The sequence below is a fragment of the Cervus canadensis genome, chromosome 21, assembly GCF_019320065.1.
Source record: "Cervus canadensis isolate Bull #8, Minnesota chromosome 21, ASM1932006v1, whole genome shotgun sequence".
Classification (NCBI taxonomy): domain Eukaryota; kingdom Metazoa; phylum Chordata; class Mammalia; order Artiodactyla; family Cervidae; genus Cervus; species Cervus canadensis.
Window position 1 is genome coordinate 57114141 of NC_057406.1, and position 20931 is coordinate 57135071.

Sequence of the window (20931 nt, forward strand, 5' to 3'; positions counted from 1 at the left end):
TTACACTGGATTGGATAAATCACTTAATTTTTATAGGTATCTGCAGTCCCATCTATAAAAGTGTTAATGTCACTTCTCTGTCTCCCAAGCCTTGCAGCCAGCCAGCCTGACATGTATGTTTAGTAATACTGTGAACATCTAATATATGAGATTAGACCTTTCAAGGTAAAATTTTCAATGCAAACACAAGGTGTTAATAGTCATAAATAGCAAAATATTATGATTGGCTGTATGGCTCACTTCTTACAGAGAGGCAGCAAGAAAGAGATCACCATATTGCTGAATGAAGAGAGTGTTTTGCATATTTTATTACACTTAATCCTCCCCCAAAGCTTTATAAATATTATCCCCTTTTACAAATGAGGAGACAGGTACAGGAAAGCACTTTCCCTGAGTTTAAACAGCTAAGTAAATGGCAAAGCCAGAATAAGCACACTGGAACAGCAAAGGCCGAAACCGAAGCCAAGGCTCTCCTCTACCCCAAGCCACTTTCAAATTTAAATTGTGTATGTAATTCATCAGAATCCTTCTCCATTATCTGCAGTCCTGAGCAAATGTGATTGCAGGAAAACTATCAGACCTTTTCATTGTCCAAGTGTTCTTTTGTCCTAGCTGGACTTTACTATAGGGACCTCACTTTTCTTGTCATACTATGGTCTTTACATTTTGAAAGCAGAGTATCTTAATTTTTTTGTTTAAAAGTACTTAAAGGTTATAATCAATTATATTACATTTATGCACTGTCAATCTTAAGGGACTTCAACATTTTTATCCATAGTAAGGCATTTGATATTGATATTGCTAAAATACTTAAAAGAAAAAATTAAAACAGACTATTTACTGAACAAGTTTGTTCCCTGTTAGGAAATAGTTTGAAGACATAGTTTTATACTGCACTTAATGTTTGCCATTTACGTTACTATTTATTGTATTGACAAAATCTACACACTTCCATTTCTAATTTAATAGCTGTACAACTTTCTGTCTGCATGGAGTTAATATAATTTCACTCCCTGGTTGGGGGTATGTGGGTGGTTTCTGCTTTCTTACCATGAAGGATAAAACTGACTGTTCTATGTTGTAAAGCCACGATCTGCCTATAATCACTTCAAACCAGAATGATGCAAGAAGGCAAGAACTTCCAGTCATCTAACATAGAGATGTTAAAGATTAATGGAAGAATCCAAAGGAAAATCATGCTAAATACTTTCCATACTAACAAGCAATATACTTAAATGAAAAAAAAAAACATAGAAGGTACCTACCTGACATGAAAATCATCATAAGTGCACATCCCCCCTTTATAGGCTTAATACCATTACTAATTTAAATTTTCAAGCATTAGTCATCGTGCTGGACAACAGTGAGAGAAACAGACATAGTATCCCAGCCTCAAGGAGCATATAGACTACTGGGGGACTGGGCATGTATTAACATGTCTCATGAGCATTATTAAAACACTTCAAAGCACAGGAGTACATGATTTCAATAAAGTTTTTATATCATACAGTAAAGATGTCAGACCCTATTGATTGCTCAAACAGTTAACATACAGAAGTGATAAAATTGTAATTCAAGTTTTCTATCATCCTAAATTTGTGAAATTTACTAGCCTTTCAAATTAAAAATTCACAAATATGTTCGATAAATACTAAAGCACCTCACAGTAGCTCAGACTACCAAAGCACCGGTTATTGTATCTTTTGGAGTACATGTCATTAGAAGCAAAAAAATATAACCGATAAGATATCTAATGAGTAAGTGACACAGCTGAAACATGGCACACGGGAACATGGAAGAAGATATTTGAATTACAAAGCTGGAGAAAGCCTTTGAGATTCTTAGCTTGGGGTCCACTGGTGTACCTCAGGGACCCCAGAACCCCCCTGAGGTACAATTCTATCTCGCCCTTTTTCTTCAGAAACGCTCCAATGCTTTGTACAATTTCTCAAAGGAACCTGTGACCTAAAAAAATAAAGGTTATAAGTCCTTGATCTAATTCCAGAATTCAGAGAAAATGGAAGCCTGCTGTTTGAATCACACAGTAAATGAGTGGCAGAGATGTGTCCTAGGACCCACTCATAACATTTGTATGCTTTCTGCCACCCTGAGCTCTAGCCAATAACCAGCTGCAATTCACTGAGGTGTGTCCCGGTGTCAAGGTCTCGAAAAACCTTGGCCCTTGCCTCCTATTTGAGGTAAGGGAATCTGGGCTGCAAACATGACGCATTTTGCAGCCAGGAGACCTCAGCCTCAAACAGGAAGCGTCCTCTCTGGGTAGGGAGGCAACAGGACAGAGAGGCTGTCAACCCCAGCAGCGGGTGTGTAGTCATACTGAGGTCCCAGGAGCTTAGACTAAGAACTAGAGCTTTGGTCTCGGCTTGTTGGGTAACCTTACCCAAGCCATTTCCCTGGTTTGAGATTGGGTTTTCCAGATGTGAAGAGTTCAAAGACCGCGCCCCTAAATCCTTAAGGAAGCATGGAGGGCGTGGCTTAACGAAACCCACGCCCTCTGGTCCGCAGTCGCCCTATGTAGTGCGTGACGTCCGCCGACGCCGAGTTAACCGCAGTGAGGTCATCGCCCTCCGCCTCAGGGCGCCGACACTCCACGTCCGGGGCGGGGCCTGCGGCTGGGCTCCGGGCTCCAGACTCCCTCTGCCCCGCCCCAGCCGCGCCTCCTCGAGGACGGTCCAGCGCGTCACGTGACGGGTCCGCGGCGCTGGCGGTTGCTGTCAGCTGATTCCCCGGCTTGGTGGCAGCAGCAGCAGTGGCGATGGACTTTCTCCTGGGGAACCCGTTCAGCTCTCCGGTGGGACAGCGCATCGGTGAGTCCGCGGGGCCCCGCGCAGCCCCAGCGCAGCACTCCGCGCTCGACCCCGGCCCCCCGGGGCACCTCCAGGTCCCGAGTCACACGCCAGAGGGAGACTGGGAGGGGAGTGAGGCTGGCGTGTCTCTCCCAGACCCGGCCCCGCCCTGCCTCCCGCCTGCTTTGATTGACAAAAGCCGCTGTCCACTAGGAAGCCTCGGCTTGTGATGGATGCCCACGGCAGCCAATAAATAAAGAGAGGAGGCGGGCCCGGGCTGCCGCGGCTCAGCCAATGTGCAGCTGCTGGGGTCGCGAATCCAGGCAGAAAGTTTTGGGGGTTAAAGGGGCTGCGTGGTTTTTGCAGTCCTTGGGTCCCTCGATGGTTTCTGTCGTCGCCTCCCCCGCACGGGTTGCACCACCTGGGCTCTTGCCATTTCTTTCCTGGCTCGTCTGGAGCTGCGAACGCGGATACCTGAGAAGGGCTGGAAGTCCATTCTCAAGGACCAGGAGGCTGGAGCTTGGCGGCCGGGCGGGCATGTTGCGGGCAGGCGGCTGGGAGCCTTTCCTCCGCCCAGCCGGGGCTAGACGCTGGGGAGTCCACCCCACAAGAAGGCCAGGCCAAAGGCTCAGGAACTGCCGGCCGTAGCCACCTCACCAACCGGCCCTTAATGGACCGCGTGGAGTCGCAGGTTCGGAGCTGGAAGGGATCTTCAAAACCACCTGATTCGGCCTCCCTCATTTCTCAGCAGATGGGAGGGCCAAGCCCTCTGGGCGAGACACAGGCTCACTCAGAGCCCAGGTCTCCTGACTCCCTTGGCACCTGTTGACTGGAGACTTACTAATGGTGCGGCGTTGGCTGTCTGTAGAGGATCCCTCCCCTGTGATTAGGGGATAATAATGATCCCTGCCTCCTTGGGGTTGTTGTGTAGGTTAAACTCGTTCATAAGTGTGAAGGATTTAGTGCCTTCCACGTGGCAGATGCTCTCTTAAAGAAAGTGGTAATATTTATTATTGTTACTGAGACACCACCAAATGAGGGTTCCAAAATCCTGAGAATGGCTGAAGAGTTGGTCTCACAGACACTCATTCCTGCCCACCAACTCAGAGAAGCCACAGGCCATGGCCCGGACACTTCTCCAGAACAGTCTGGGTGTGCCTCCTCGCCTGAATAAACCGAGGGAAGTACTCTGAAAGCCTCTCTCTATCTTTTTGATGATTTTTAGCCTTAAGTCCAGACTGGGAAAACTGGATCTTTTAGACAAGACATTCTTTTCATTCTTGCTGTCTTAGAAGTTAAACCTCACTTAAGTCTGTTAACCCAGCTCTGTGTTGAAATTGCCCCCCGCCGGCTGTTTGTGGCTCTTTTGAGGTTTTGTAATCAAATGTATTCAAGAGGATGCTGTCAGTAGAGAATTTACACACCAGGAAGTTCCTGGACCTAAGAGGGGCAACTGCTCTCTCAGGACCCTCATCCACCTGCTACACACACACACACTCACACACTCTCTGATGACACACACAGGCACACACACTCTGATGAGTCATTGTTTGGGAGCTGAAAAGAGAAGGCAGCTCATCTCTTGTCTGTATTTCTCCAACTGTAGAAACCTCTGCTTTTATCACATGTCAAGCTTGAGACTTCCTACCCACCCACCCCCAAAAAAGAAAAAAATTCTGGTTCACAGTCAGCCAAATATGCCAGAGGCTTTCTAGAAAAGCTTGTTGGGACTCCAGGCTTGAGTCTTCTCTTCTTACCCTAAAGGGTTACCTGTCTTGGGCAAGAAATAATCAATCCAAAGAGCATGCTACTAACTCTTATTCGTTTAGAGCACAGACCATGTTTTACTGCAGGAACAGTCCTTATCCTGGGGCTCTTCTAATCCAGAGCTATCATCAGAATCCCCTGGAAGACTTGTTATAGCATCAAAGGCTATAGATCTGAGGTGGCCACCAGATTGAAAACCTCCATCCTAGCCCATCCCCTTCACTCTACACTGGAGACTGAGGCCAAGAGAGGGAAGGTGGAAAATAGGACTCACCCAAGACCCCAGTTACATGGTCAGAAAGCTGAGATGAACCCCTCTGAGTCCCTGAAATCTGAACCAAAGCTGAAGAGGCTCTAAAAGTACGATTAAATGAATAATGTCTGCTGTTTGAGTTAATACCCTCAGTATTCCTTTTCTCCCCACCGCCCCCACCCCCGGCCTCCACCCCCGGGGGTGTGGGGGAGCAACAGCCCTGATCAGCTGTAATTACTAATGACCTAGTATGAGCTGCTTGCATTTCTATAAACTGCAGGATTGAAATAATCTCTTCTCCCGCCTGCCAGCTTCATCCCCCTGTTGAGCGTAGAGCCCTGTCCAGTCGGCAGCACTGACTGTAGGTCCTGATGGTGTAAATCAGAGCTCAGTGTCTCTCGACTCAGAAAGTTTTCAGTCACCCATTCACACCCCTTTCTGCTTGCTGCTTGCTCTGCCTGGAATGCCTGCTGCCAGTGCCTCCTTCAAAGCTCCAGGCATCATCACCTATTCCATGAGGCCTTCGTTGACCCCTTCAGATCCAGCCATTGCTTTTGTGCCCTCCTATCACTCTAGCTCCTCAGGCTCACTCCCTGTCTGCTTTTGGGCTCTGAGCCTCTGCTTCCTGGGTGGAATGGTGGTTATAGCAGCATCCATTTCTCAGAGTGGTTGTGAGAGTGAAGTGAGATGCTCTCGGAGAGGGCCTGGCCCATTGTCAGTTTGCAGGAAACATTGTCATCATTTTTATTATTTTCACCAATGTCACACTAATAAAGCACCGTGGCATTCTGTTAGTAGTTGTGCATGTGATTCCCCTGCTGGACTAGGCTTTGTGAGAGCAGATTCCGAATCTTACTGATCCAGACCCTAAGTACTTAGCATCATGCTGACACATTACTGGAGGGAAGAAAGGAAAAAAGGAAGGTAACAGTTTGTGAGCAAACACCAGGTGCCATACTTGTTATCACAGTCCTATTGTCAAACCCAGGTTTGTGTGCTGGATGTGCAGTGAGGCCAAACAAACCAAAGCGGGGGTTTGGAGCAGAGAAAAGTTTGTTACAGGGGCCAAGGAAGGAGATTGGGCTATGCATACTCAAAAGACCCAAAATCCCATTGGTTTTCCGGGAGGAGTTTCTAAAGGCAAAATTAGGAGGGTGGAACTCCAGGGTTTGTAACTTGCTTCTGATTGGTTGGTGGGAGGGGCTCCTGGAATCTTCGGCATCAGCCTTCTGGTTCCATCCAGTCTGGGGTCCGAACTTGTGCAGGCTTGAAGTCACCCTCATCCACCTGGGTGGGGCCCCAGCTCCGATAGTAGAACTCAGAGATGTGTATCAGATTGTCAAGTAAATCCCTTGAGAAGGAACTAGGACTCTTTTTTATTGCTGCACTATTGTTTCTTGACTGCTTTTCTTTTGTTTCTGGGTTCCCTCCCTCCCCTAATGAGTAACTGAATCTGCCCTTTGGAACTCGGGGAAGATTTAGGAGACAGCAGCCTTTTCCGCATAAACAAGAAACGGGGAACACTGAAAAGCTTTCATGCCCAGATGGGCCCTGCAGAATACCAGCGGGTTTCAAAGCCCCCTTTTCTTTGATACTCTTCAGTCTTGGGGGGAACAGGTGTGGGACAAGAAAGGGAATAAAGTTTTGGATAAAGAAATTAATATGAACTTGACAGAGGAACTCAGTTTTAGGGGGAGTCGGTTTCAAGCCTACAAGGTTTTGCTGTTTTTTTCCAATCACCAAAAGTAAGTCTGAAAGAAGGTGTCACTTCCCAAGGTTTCCCAGCTTTCTAGAGTCGGGACCCAGACCCAGGTCTCTGCTTGCAGAGCTGAGGTCCTTTCTTGCACCCTCACCACTCTGCCTCTGGCTGGTCAGCGCCGGTTTGGAATTTGGAGCAGCCCAGCCCTCCAGCATCCACAGCTGCTGTTTGGCCCACAGACCTGCTTTTCTGCTTGTGGCCCACGCTGGGCCCCTGAGTGTTTCCAGGTCTCGTGCTCAGTCGGTCAGTCGTGTCCGACTCTGCGATGTCATGGCCTGTAGCCCTCCAGACTGCTCTGTCCATGAGACTTCCCAGGCAAGAATACTGGAGTGGGGTGCCATTTCCTCCTCCAAATCACTCACCTGTCAACTAAAGAATATGCGCAGCCTACAAGTTGAGAATCGTGTTTTGTCTGGAGCCCTCACTGAGAACTACAGCCCGGGAGGCAGTCTCTCAGATAGCTCCGAGGGACTGTTCCAGGTTTGGTGGGGGTGGGGAGCCAGGAGATACAGGAGTTTTTGCTGGGTGGGGGGGGGGGAACAACACAGTCAGACATCAAAAGATGACTGCTAATCACAAAAAGCAGATATCACAAATTAATGATTTTAGTGCTTTTCTCTGTGTGGGAAGATGAAAGAGTTTGGGCTTTTTGAAGGCATTCCTTTGGTATGCATCTTCACTATCTAGGCCCAGTATACTCTTTTTCTCCATCCTGAATTCTGCTCAAGGTGCACTTTGGTGGCGGGCGGGTGCCTCTGTAACCAAAGGCTTGATGGCCACAAGTGCTTTTGTTTACTGAAATGGTGGGTGATGCTTTATCTATCAGGAAAGCTTCCAGTGGGCAGCAGCCTGTGGCTGAAAGGACCCCAGATAGTGAGTACTAGCTGCTGTTGACATAGCCCTCTTCTTCCAAGGATTTAAAAACCCATCCCAGGTATTCTCTGAGGACAGCTCTTGCTGGCCGTGTTTTAAGAACCCAATTTTCCACTTCCAGCCGTCAGCTCACCCCAGCACTTTGACTAGAGGCACAGCTGACCCAGGAGAGCCAGCTGCAAACAGCAGAGACTGTAAACACAGGCAGTGCCTGGGGACCACCCCCTTGTTGTGGAGCAGGAGGAAAGGTCAGAGCCTAAGACTGAGCCCTGGGGCGGACGGGAGAGGTGAAAAGTCAGGGAGAGCCGCTCTTAGCCCTACAAAGGCCAAGCCAGGGGGCTCCCAGAAGGCATCATGGGTGGGAGACCACAGGCCCTGAGGGCTGCCCTTTGGGGAGCAAAGAGTGGAAACCAAACTGGACATTCAGGTGCTGTCAAGGGGTCACCAGGCTAGGTGGCAGGAGACCTGGGCCCAGCTCACGTTCGCTCCCGACTGCATGTCTTTCCTTCTCACTGCTTTCTGTCAGGGGCCACATTCTCCCTCATTCACAGAGGACTGAACAGCTGAGGGGACAGTGAGGACGGGGGGAGGATGATACTAGAGAGAAGAAAGAAACGGATGGGCGCTGTGGAGGGGTGATGGAACTATTCCATGACTCCAAGGAGCTCCGTGCCAGCACGGTTCACAGCAGGACTGGGTGCGTTGTTTGGTAGTGAGCTCCCCACCACTGGAGGTATGGAGTGGGGGGAGGCTGTAAGGAGGCTGTTGGGTGGCTGGCAGGGTAAACTTGACCAGGATTTGCAAACTTTTTCTGTAAAGGGCCAGAGAGTAAATATTTTCAGTTTTGTGGGCTGTAGGGCCTGTGCTGCAATCTGTTGGCCTCTGCCCTCAGAGCACGAAAGCAGACAATGTCAGTGAAGGGACGTGGCTGTGTTCCAGTCAGACTTCACTTACGGACACTGAAGTGGGAATTTCATGTATTTTCATGTTATGAAATGATCTTTGGAATTTTTTTTCAACCCTTTGAAATTGTAGAGACCATTCTTAGCTTGTGGGCCATGCAAAAGCAGACTCCTTTTGGCACATGAGTTTATAGTTTGCTGACCTCTTGGCCAGAGGCAGAATGATAGAGGACAGTGTGCTTCAGAATGGGGTCCCAAGGCATCCCTGTTAGAGATACTTGAGAATGCTCCAACTCTGGACCTCCTGAGTCAGAATCTCTACCACTTCCCACTCTTTGCTATGGGGAGCCCTTGCAGCTTGAAGCTCCGATTCTTTGATCTGGCACCAGGTTAGAACCCAAAATTTGGGTCTTAAGGATAACAGGGACTAATATCTAGAAAGGGCTTTGAGTCAGATGGCCGCATGGGGTGTGTTCCTGGGTCAGACCAGGTGGTCCAAATCCTGGTTTATCCATCATCTGCTTTGTTACCTGGAGCAAGTTACTTAACCTCTCTGTTCTCCAATTTCCTGCCTAAAAAATAAGGATAATAATAGCAGGGAGCAGTCAGGATTGGGAGGTTCAGCCATGTAGGGAGGTTCTCATATGGTCACGTCGTGAAGCACTTGGCCCAGTGCCCACCAGACAGTAATTGTCCATAATTGTCAGCTGTTGTGATTTTCCCCAGGTCTTATCATCATTACTGGGGCAGAGTCTAAGGTCGCTGGGGAGCCAGGGTGCCCACTTAGGGCCCTGGCCCCAGCACAGCCTCTGTCTGGTCTTGGTGTTACTGGGAATGAGCAGTCGCAGACTGGGTGGCAGCCACAGTCGCAGACAGGTCAGGTTTCAGGCTGTGGGGTGGAGCCGGTTCTCACTTGGGAATTAAAGCCTTTGCCTGACCCTACAGATGGAACTGGTGAATAGGTTTTGTTCCCTCCCTGAGCTCAAAGAAATAAGAGTAAAGTCCCGGATTTCCGCCCTTCTGGTTACAAAAAAAAAACAAAAACCCTCAGTCTTCTGATTAGCCTGGGGCCATCACTCCATAAAAGCAGGAGGATTCAGGACAAGTTAACTCTTTACCTCCTTATCAGGTAAGTCACTGCCTAAGCTAGCTCTCTCCGGATTTCTGCCCTTTGTGTCCCACCTTTAGTTTTATTTTCGTAGTATTTTCCTTTTGTTCAGTTACCTTTTTAAAGTTGGCCTTATCCTGTGTAATTACATCCTGAAATCATGACTTTGACAAGCTACTCGACATTAAATAGGCAACTCCAAAAATGTCTTTATGTTTGCGCATGAGCCCACCTGATCCCAGGTTTGCTCGTGATCCCAGGTGGTGCATTTCAGCCACTCGGATGTAAGCAATCTGAATAGGCTCAGAACACAGACCCTGCATCAGAAGATTTGGGTTCAAGTACCAGCTCCTCCCCTCCCCAGCCATGTCCCCAGGCAAGTGACAGAACCTCCAAGGGGATTGTGCCTGCATGGACATGGAAGATTTGAGAACTGGTAGAGACCCCAGGGTGCCATGAAGAGCCAAGCAGCTGTGCAGGAGCCATGGGGAGGAATTGGGCTTCACACCTGCGGGGAAAGCAGAGACGGGAAGGAGGGAATCGGGAGGGAGGAGCCAGCCAGTCACAGAGACTGTGACCAGGAGAACCGAAGGCCAAGCAGAGATGTCCTCTGTTCACCTGGAACTTGAATACACTGATGCAGGATAAACCCTGGTTGGTTCCCTTCGTGTGTCCGTTTTGGCCAGGTCACAGTACCCAGATATTTGTTGTTGTTGTTTAGTCACTAAATTGTGTCACCTCTTTTGCAACCCCATGGACTGTAGCCCACTAGGCTCCTCTGTCTAGGTGATTCTGCGAGCAAGAAGACTGGAGTGGGTTGCCATGCCCTCCTCCAGGGGATCTTCCCGACCCAGGGATCAAACCTGCATCTCCTGCACTGGCTGAGCCACTAGGAAAGCCCACACAGATATTTAGCCAAACATTAATCTAGATGTTTCTGTGAAAGTATTTTTTTTAGATGAAATTAACATTTAAGTCTGTCTTTGAGAAGAGCAGATTACCGTCTATAATGTGGATGGGCCTCATCTGACCAGTTGCATAGAAGAAAGACTGACCTCCCCAAAAGATGGGATTCTGCCAGCAGATGACCCTGGACTTGAACTGCATCTGTCTCCTGCTAGTCTGTCCTGCAGATTTTGAACCTGCCAAGCCTCCACAATAGCACAAGCAATCCCTTAAATCTCTCTATAGATAGATAGGTACATAAATACATACATGCCTACATATGTCAGTAACATCTTTTGCATTCATGAGTTGGGGGAAGAAAAAAAGAATGTCATATATGCCTTGGCCAGCCCCTTCAAACCTCTGTTTTCACAGTTTTGCTCCTTCTTACCTGGATAGTTTTTCAAAAGCCCTCCTTCAGCAAATTGGAATTTTCTCCAGTTAGGTACTATAGTTAGCTGTATCAACTCTAAAATTGTGGGTTGCCAAAGTTATGCCTTCTGCGAGGTATTTTCGAGTTCCTCTTGTGGCCTGTGGTTACAAAATGGCAGGGGAGAGGCAGCCAGGGTTTGGGGAAGGCTGGCTCAGCAACTTAGGAGAATGATCGAGCTTTCCATGTTGGGTCTGGAAAGAGCTATTCACTGGAAAGTGGGCTTCAGGACGGTTTGCTGGCTGGGGCAGGAAAGAATGGCTTCTGCATGTGTGTGATTTGAAAAGCTATTTTTTGGGGGATGCTTGAAATTTCCAAGCAATGATTTGGGGGTTGATATTTCCAGTTGGTAACGTGTGTTTGGGGGCTGACTGTTGTGCTGGGTGGGACGCGGAGCACATGAAGTGCCTTCTCTCATTTCCTCTGAGGGTCGGTGCTTTAGTTATCCTTTCCTCTGTTCTGCCGGAGGGGAACTCGGCACAGAGAGGTTAAGGAATTCACTCCGGTCACACAGTCAGCGAGTGCTCCCGTCAGGACTTGAACTGGGATTTGTCTGTGTCCAGATCCCACTCTCCTAATTTTCCCACCTCATTGCTTCCCCTTAGAATTGACAGGGACCTGGCGGGTTTCCTTTACAGTGGAAATGTGTGGGTCCAGAATCCATGTAGTTTGAGTTTGTTCGTAATTCTTCTTTCTGCATTTCTCCACCCACCCACCCCCAACCTTTAGCATATTGCTTTCCTCCTTCTGCTGGACTGCACATAACAGAGCACAGTTAGTACCTCCCAGCACTGCCTCTGTTATCGGGAGAGGAAAACCTTCCCTGGGAGCCACCAGAAAGTTCCACTAACGTCAGAGGCCAGTGCTGGGTCACAGGGCCTCTTCTGACTGCAAGGGAGATTAGAATAACTCAATAGAGGACACCAGTGGAGAGTGTCTTTCACAGCAACAGACTCTGTAGGGGTCAGGTCCACACAGTGGAGTGAATAAACATCTAATGTAGTCACAGGGTGAGTTAGCCCAGATACCGCCTCCCATGTGGACAGGTGCGTGAGTTCCCACACTGCGTTTCCAGGACAGCTCAGCTGGCCAGTGTCCCAAGGGGCTGATGGGAATGGTGAAGGCTCTGGAGGTCACGTCAGAGTGGAGTGGTCACAGGAACTGAGGATGTGGTGCGGAGGTCAGGTTAAAGGGGGCTGTGGTACTTGTTAGGGCTTCCCACGTGGCACTAGTGGTAAAGAACCTACCTGCAAGTCAGGAGACATAAGAGACACAGGTTCAATCTCTGGGTCGGGAAGATCCCCTGGAGGAGGGCGTGGCAACCCACTCCAGTATCCTGGCCTGGAGAATCCCATGGACAGAGGAGTCTGGCAGGCTACAGTGCATGGGATCACAGAGTCTGATAGGACTGAAGTGACTGAGCACACACGCAAGGTAGTTTTTAAAAGTATTCATAGGACTGGGACTTCCTGGCAGTCCAGTGGTTAAGACTGCACACTTCCAATGCAGGGGTCAGAGAAGTAAGATCCTATATGCCACGCGGCACGGCCGAAAAAGTTTAAAAAAAAAGTAAAAGTTCATAGGACTGCGAAGTGGAGGGAAGATTAGGATTTCTACACAGCCACTACTAAAGGGTCTACGAGGGCCAAAGGGTGGGAGTAGTTCATTTAAGTTAAAGTGCTCTAAGGGCTTATTGTCCTGGCGAATATGGCCTCATCCTTCATTCAGTCATTCATCAAACATGTCCTGCAGGTTTTTCACAGGCCCCGTCATCCAGCCTGGTGTAGAGAATTCCATGACTCACAGTCTCCACCCTGGAGCTCACAGCCTAATGGAGGAGACGGAAACAAAGCAGTAAATATTGCAGTCACTGTAACACTGAACAGAGCTGGTGGTTTTGTCTGCGCAGAGTCCTGCTGGCCCAGCATGGAGGCAAGGCCCCATAGGAAGCAGGGCCCAGGTAGAAGGCCTGGGCAGCGGAGGAGGAAGTGGGGAGAAGACCAGTCTCCACACCACATCCCACCACCAAGCTTTGGGGTACCCTGCCTGCATGTGACAGACAGACACCCAGCCGACACAGCCGAGCCCCGCAGACACCCCATGCTCCCCAGGGGTCAGGACTGGGTGGCTTGACCACTCCTGGACTGGGCACTGCCAATGGGTAGCGGGGTTGTTGTTTTGGGTGGGGATGAGGGAGGAGTTGCTAGGGGGCAGGCCAGGGGTGCCCATGCCCGATTCCTTCTGTCCTGCTCCGAGGACTGGTCTTCCAGGCAGTTTTCATCACTGCCCTTCTCCTCTGGCTGCCTCACTCCCTCCGGGACCCTTAGCCCACCTCCAGCTCCGGGATCTTTCCTGGTCTCAGAACAGCCTTGTCTCCCTCCTTCGGGCCCTTCAGACTGACCCTCAAGCCCCTTGTGTCTCCTCTTCTCCTCTTCACCCCTGAGGTTTCATCTCGGAATCTTTCATTCAGCTCATGCTCTTCCTCTCCCAAGAATGTCCCTCTTCATCTTTTCCAGCCCAGCAGCTCATGCTCTGTGCTCAGCCCAGACAGTACCCCCTCACTGGAACCTTCCCGGTTCCTCCTGCAGGTGCTGACCCCTACCCCGGCTCCCCAGTGCCCTGCACTGGCCTCAGTCACATCACTTGTCCTTTTGCACTAAACACATGCCTCCAGCTGTCTTCACTGACTGCTGTCGGCCGCCCCAAGGGCAGGGATTCTGTTCTTCATCTTTGCCCCTCTGGCACCTGGCGCAGGGCTGGACGAATGGGAGCCGCTCAGAGTGTGTCGTGGGAGGGAGAAGAGAAGGGCAGGAAGAGGGCACCTGGGAGGCAGTGGGGAGGTGGACAGAGGGGCAAAGGGGCCCTGGGCCAGGGATGGAGGCAGACGTGGGTGGGAGGCAGCAGGGAACTGAGAGGTGGGTACTACTTACTGCGGATTCCAGACAGCCTTTCATTTCACTCACAACTATTTCTGTGTGTCTCTTAAGGGTATGGAACAGGAATCGTACGTAGAAACAAATGAGCCATAATCACAGTACCATTACACGCTTTAAAAAAAATGTGTTTTTTAAAGCCTGAAAACAGTAAGGACCAGAAGGGAAATCTCCTCAAGGGTTCACCATGGTTCCTTTGAGCGATATGAGTAGGTGGCCGATTACACTGGAAAGGTGATAGTTCCTGAAGGTGATCTGTGGGCACCCTCGCAGGGGAGCTGGTCATAGGAGGAAGATCTGGAAAGAGGACCCGTGGGAGCTCTGGGTAGATCCGATGCCTCATGTCACTGCTTGCTTGATCACGGTCAGCTACCTCTCCTTCTACCCCAGGTCGGTGAGCCCTGCCCCAGGCCTGGTCATGGTCAAGGTGGGACTTTAGCTGTTGACCTCACCCTTTAAAACACTTCATTACTGTTTGCAAACCATATTTCATTTGAATCTAGAAAGAAAAGTCTACCCACTGAGTTCTGACAGGTCATTATTTGTAAGCCACATCCCAGCAGCAGAGGGGCTCAAGGGTGGACAGGGGAGCTTAGGTCAGTGACGCACGAGGAATCTTCCCCAGGACACAGTGGGGCGGGTGCTCAGCACGACCTGGGGCGGCGAGGCGGCCTGGAGCCTCGGCTGGTCCTTCCCCAAACGTTGGCTGGACCTCTGCTCTCCGTCCCGCCAGAGGGCGGGCCCGGAGAGACAGAGATGTCCCCAGAGCTCGGCATGCAGTGGGGCAGGTGGGAGCAGAGCAGGGGGTGGCGCACAGGTCTGGAGCTCCCGGACCGGCTCCGCACCCCCACCCTCCACTTCCGGGTGTGGGTGTGAGCTGTCCTCGCACGTGCTGTGGGCTGTGGAGTGTGCGTTACAGTAACTCTGCAGTATTTACCTCCTTGTCCCCGGCTGACGGGCAGGAAAGGTCTGGTCACTGTCGTCCACAGCGCCATGCCGAGGGGCAGGATGAGCCGGGCACGGCTCGCCTGTCTGGAGGCTCGCTGCGGGGCCAGCCCTGGGCTCGGGCCTCACAGGCCGTCCCGTTGGCACGTCTGAACCGCACCCCCCGTGCTTGTCTCAGCACCCGCGCTTTTCTGTCCAGGCGTTTTGCCCTTCTGTGATGCCACTGTGGCTGCCTCCTAGGCTGCAGACTCCCTGAAGGCAGGACCTGGCCGGCTCTGCTCACCTGTGTCTCCCGGGGCCCGGATGACACGTGTTCAGTGTGTCTGAGAGGCACGCAACCTAGTAGCTGAGAGACTCTTGGGGTTCAAACCTCCGCCCTGCAGCACGCACGCCGCACGACCATGGGCGAGCCACTGGCCTCTCTGTGCCCCTCGGTGCTCCCACCCTCTGCCGGGGTCTGTGCTGAGGGCAGTGCGGAGCGCTGTGCTTGGTTGTGCTGAGAAGCCGGCAAGTGGTGGTGGTGAGGGCTGAGGTCTCACCATCACCTGTGACCTGGTGCCTACCTGGAGGGGAGCCGGGCGCCCCAAGCAGAAACCCTGATGCATGAAAGAACCAGGCCAGCCGAGGGAGGGAGGAGACCACAGCAGATTGTGGCCAAGCTCGGCCTCAGATGTCCCTCTCAGCCCCTGAAGAGATCCGGTTTTCAACCCTCGGGCAGTGGGATGTCATGGACAATATTTAGACAGAGGAGCGCTGGTTGGATTTATGTTGGGAGAGGAGAGTGTGGAGGTGATGGTACAGGGCTGGGTGGGAGACAGGCCAGGAGCCAGAGCTGCGACCGTGATGACGGAGCTGGGCACCTCTGAGACACATTGAGCAGCCGGGCCCGTGAGGACCCAGCGACGGAACGTGCAGGATGGTGGGGAGGCGGCTCTAGGCTGCTGCCCTCAGGCTGACCTGGCAGGAGGCGGTCAGGGGGATGGGCACCCACAGTGGTGACCACAGGTCCCCTGAGCCCCACAGAAGTGGCCTCCTGTGAAGCAGGGCTTCCCCCATGGCTGAGAGCATGGGCTCTCCAGAAACCCAGGGTACCCCAGGGTCGAGCAGGCTGGCTCCAGGGGCCTGCAGCTGGAGACTGTGGTGGCCACTGTCTGCTGCTCTCAACCCAGGTCATGGTCATGGGACTCAGCAGTGACCTGCCGCTGCTCTTCAGCTGACGCACTGCACATTGTCAGGCCGAAAAGTCCCATCTCCTGTGTGGGAGGCCGTCTTCTTCCAGCTTCACAGATGAGGAAACCAAGACTCTGAGGCTCAGATCCTTGCCCGGAGCCTCCGAGTTCCGAGGTGAGGCCAGGCTTGTCCCACTCCAAAGCTGTGCCACCACTCTGACTGTGCCGGCACCAGCCCCTCACAGAGAGGACAGACTGCTGAGCAGACAGACGGATGCCCCAAGATCCCCAACCTCCACCTGCCCGCCCAGACAGCAGCAGGTGATTCATAGGGCCCTGCTTCCTCAGGAGCTGGGGGACAAGGGTAGGATCACCCCAGGGCCTCCAAAGGTCACGGCCAACAGCAGAGAGCTCGGGAAGTCAGCTGTCATTCTTTTGGAACTAGTAACCATTGTCAGTGTTTTTATTTCGCCTTCTTAAAATAGCCAGCTGAGTTACTTTTGTGGTTAAAACCAAAAACAAAACACACATCCCCAGATTCCTGTGGGTTTAAATTTCTGCCTTTAATGGAGCATGCCTACCCCTTGGACCTTTTTTTCTTTTCTTTTTTTTTCTTTTTTCTTTAATCTTTATTATTATTTTTTTTAATCTTCTGGTCAAGCTGCTCAGCATCTGGGATCTTAGTTCCCTGACCAGGAATAGAACCCACGCCCCCTGCATTGGCAGCACAGAGTCTTAACCACTGGACCACCCCACCAGGGAAGTCTCTGGACATCTTTACTGAGGAAGTCCTAGAACTGTCCCGGCCCTGACGGGAGGGGTCTGGGCACACCTCCCCTCTGCTGGAATTGCTCAGATGTCTCTTGTCTCCCTTCTGCCTCTTCCTCACCTCCTACCTGCTCAGACTGACTGCAGCGCCCCCTTTACTCCAAACCCCCTACAAAAAGCTCCATCCTCCGAATGGCTCCGCCCATGGCTGGCACTCAGGACTAAAGAGCTTGGCCCTGTGCTCAGGTTGGCATCTCACGCTCCAGGGGTCCCGCTGCACCGACCCTGGTTCCTCAAGATGGCTTTCTCTCTCTCATAAATGTCCCATCTGCCCCCTCAACATCCGCTTGTCTTTCCAAAATGATCATAATCCCTCTGAGACTTTGCCGCTCTGTCCCCCAGGAGGAGGGAGGTGCTGTGGTTTTCAGCAGTCCCTGGGGGAGGTCATAGGGAGGAACCAATGGAGGAACCACTGAGGGCTGCTGGTGGAGCCAGGGTCCGGAAGGAGGGGGCAGATGGCCTGAGTGGTCTGGGCGCATCCTTCTGGAAAACCAGAGTCCCTGGCGCCTGATGGGGGGTAGGGCGGTGGCAGCCATAACCACCCTCCCTCAGCACCGTGCGACCTCTCCATGTCTCAGCTTCCCCATTAGTTAGACGAGGGCAGTAGTGACCACGTTATGGGTGCCAGGGCCCTGTCACCTTCTTTATGTAAACAGCTGGGTGTTACCTAGCAATATAACTTGGGAAGTGAAAATATCACCACTGTGGAAGAGCCTTGTGGGTCCAGCAGGGGGCTAAGGGACCTTTGAAGGATTTGGGGCTGGAAGGACACAATCACTTTCAAGTTCCAGAAAGTTCACTCTGGGTTAGCATGGAGGACGGGTGAGGGGAGCAAGGCGAGGGTGGGGAGGTGGCCTGGATGGCAGAGAGCAGGGCAGGGAAGGGAGGGGCTGGGATGGAGAGCGCATGCAGGGCTGGAGCTGGCAGAACTCGGTGGATCATTAGAGGCAGTCAGGACTTGGGTTGATGAGTCCTTCCCGCCCGGGGACTGGGGGTCACTGAGACGTGGCTTCTGAAGGAGGTGCTGTTCTGCGTGGTTGATCAGCCAATGCCCCCCAGACCCAGCTCTCCCCTGCATGGGGGTCACTTGTCAGCTCTTTTGGTTCTTCATTTGTGGTTCAGTAGGCGTGTAAGTCCCAGGGGTAGGGAGTGTGGCCCAGAGAAGCCACACCCAGGACATACTTGTGGGATGAGCAAGTCCCTCTTCCACCCTTTTAAAGGGAGCCCTTTGTCATCCCCTCCCACAGCCCTAACCCAGGAGCCAAGCAACCTGCCTGCTGCCAGGTCCATACCTGGATGCCCAGCTGTCTGGCCCATGACCTGAGCTACCCAGGCCTCCATCTAGCCTGCAGGACCCAAGGGGGCCCCAGGGTGGAGCTGAAGTCAGGCCAGTTTCCAAACGAAGAGCATGGAAGCCACTGTTCTAGGGATCTGACTATGCCAGCCCAGCCCAGGCTCTGCCCACAGGATGGGACTGCCTGCCGGCTGGAGGAGAGCCCTGACCAGTCCCACAGAGCCTGCTCATCTGTCCCGAGAGCTCGGCCTCTTTGAGCACCACAAGGCAGGGACCATGTCCATCTGTCCACACTGCATCCCCGCTGCCTAGAGCAGGCCTGGCATGTCACCCCCTGAGCAGGGTGGTGCGGGAACCTCCCCTGCACCATCGTGTGTAATAAGCTCTGGGTGCCTGGTCCATCGGGGCTCCTGGGAGACACCCCACTGTGCAGTGCCCGGGGATGCACCAAGGCTACAGGCAGGGGTGCTCCTGGCCTGGAGCAGGGCTCTCAAGCTGAGAACTCAGCCATGACGTGGGATCTTGACTAGTGTCCTAACCACTGATCCAACCAGTGGTTAACACTCGTGTGCGTGCTTGACAGACGCGCAGGTGTAACATGCAGGGCAGACTCTTGCCTGAGATGAGCAGGATATGTGCGCTGTGCTGCAGCTTCTTTTATTTTATTTTATTTTATTTTTTGCAGCTTCTTTTAAAGCTAGGTCTGTGTGTGGATGGAACCTAGAAGGTGCAAGGTCAGAGAAAACAGGCAGTGTGACGCAAGGTTGGCGCTTCACTCTTGAAGAATGTTTTTGAACATCCTAGGATTTTCCCTTCCTGTTCGCTGTCCACCCACCACCTCTCACACTAGAGCACACTTGGCAGATCTTACAGCAAAGGCCCCCTAAACACGGCCTCACTGGGCCTGGAGAATCTCGTAGCCAGCTACCTGGAGACCTCACCCTAAGATCCAGACAGACAGGGTGGTTGTATACCTTTGTGAATATGCTAAATGCCACTGAAATGGTGAATTTTATTTTGTGCGACTTTTGCCTCAATTTAAAAAAAAAGAAAAAGACCCATCAGCACCCACGAGCACCCATTTGGCACCAAGTACCTGTCGATGCTGGTTTGCATTACCAGATTCCCCTGCGTGGTTCTGCAGGGCGGCTCGGTGTCCACCTGTCTGTAGATGAGCTGACTCAAAGCAGGAGGCCATGGCCAGGCCTTTTGGTAACAGAGTCAGGATTTAAAACCCCGTGTCCCTATCTCTGGAGATAAAGAACATCGCTGGGAGATTTGAGAGGAAACTGAGAGAGGAAAAGGGAGCTGGGGGCAGGGGAGGCAGGTAGATTGACTCGCCATTCGATGTCTTTTTGAAACTTTTTACACTTTGAACCTAAGAAGGGTTTCCAAGTCCAAAGATAATTAAGAAGTCAAGAAAGAACACTTATTTACAAGCATAAAACCAAACCCTGTCTCTATATTGTCATGTCAAAAACAAGCAGGCTGAGGCCAGGCCTCTGAATCCATCTGCTGCCCACGTGGTAGACTCAGCCGGGGCGTCCCTCCTGGTCTCGCATGGCTACTATAAGAATTAAGAGATGAAATGGGACGATGAAGGTGACACCACATACATGGTTCTGGCCCACCTCGGTGCCCAGAGAGCAGGCACTGTCCTCCCTACTCCCGCTGTCTGAGTTTGTCCATCCAGGACCCCCGCACACCTCTGTGACCTGTGATTTCTTGTCCTCAGAGAAAGCCACGGATGGCTCCCTGCAGAGTGAGGACTGGGCACTCAACATGGAGATCTGTGACATCATCAATGAGACCGAGGAAGGGTGAGGACCGTGGGGGGAGAGGGAGGCAGGAGGGGCGGCCACTGCAGCTCATCTTAAACATTTCAGAACCGTGATCTAGTCTGACCATCTCATCAGGTGGGTGAGAGGCCCAGAGATGCCCGGTGTGCAGCCGGCCAGCTGGCCCCTGGGTGCTGCCCACCCAGTGGCCGCAGCACAGCCAACTTGCTCTTGCAGGGACATCACCTGCGTGGCATCTTCACAGGACAAAGCCAGCCAGAGGCTCTTAGAATATGGAGGTGGCCCCGAGCCCCCTCTGCATGCCATGGGCGGGACTGTGCATCAGGGATGCCTAGCTTCCCCTGTGAGCAGGGACAGACTTTTGTTTCCTTAAAATCTGAAAGCAGCACGGAAGTTCGGGATCACATGGGGGCCAGTGAATGTGCAGCGGAACCGAGAGAGGCTGGGCAGAGTTAGTGTTTCCGGAGCGTGGGGCACGGCCTCCTGCTCGGGGTCAGGGCGTCCCAATGAAGCACGTGGTGTGGGCCAGGTGCCGTGGTCCCAGCTCCCCGGCTCTGACTAGCATTGCTCACCGGCGTGTGACCTTGGGCAAATCACTGTATACCTCCCCAGGTCTTTGTCTTCAGAGACAAAGCTCTTTTCTCTCCAAGGGCCTGAGGGGAACAGAGAAAGGGACAGGGTTACTGTCCTCAGGAAAAACCAGGGATGAGGTGGGAGGGGTGTGATGACCACCACCGGAGGAGCTACCAGAGGAGGCCTCTGTCTGGAAAATGAGGCTCGGCAGTTGTAGCAGGCTCTCAGCGCTCCCCCTGTTTCTCCCTGCGGTGGTCCAGTTGCCCTGTGAGGGCTCCCTCACCATGTGGAGGGAGCAGATGGGCAGCACCCACCTCGGAGCCAAGAAGTCTGTGGGCGTCTGTGGCACACGGTCAGGGCCAGTCAGGAGCGCTCAGTGGCTACCAGAGCCTTCCAGTTCCCCGGCCGTGTGCCCTGGGCTTGCCGAGGTGCTGGGAGGGGACACGCCCGCCTGCATCTGGACTCCTAAGTGTGGAGGAGAGGGGTGGGCAGGTGGCGGGTCCACCGAGAGAAAGGACTGAGGCAGAAAACCTCACAGAGCCCGGTGGT

General features: G+C 52.2%; 1 protein-coding gene across 3 annotated transcripts in view; it reads left to right on the top strand.

Annotated features, from left to right (window-relative positions):
• Positions 1-2578: 2578 nt before the first annotated feature.
• Positions 2579-20931, top strand: part of TOM1 (target of myb1 membrane trafficking protein) — a 38949-nt gene continuing 20596 nt past the window's right edge. For 2 of the 3 annotated variants that reach the window (XM_043439745.1, XM_043439746.1), the window contains exons 1-2: positions 2579-2825; positions 19746-19830. In XM_043439745.1, coding sequence (XP_043295680.1) covers positions 2774-2825; positions 19746-19830 — 137 coding nt within the window. In that variant the 5' untranslated portion in view covers positions 2579-2773. Of the gene's footprint in view, positions 2826-9324; positions 9488-19745; positions 19831-20931 lie in introns of those variants that run through there. The other variant, XM_043439747.1, reaches the window with a different exon arrangement.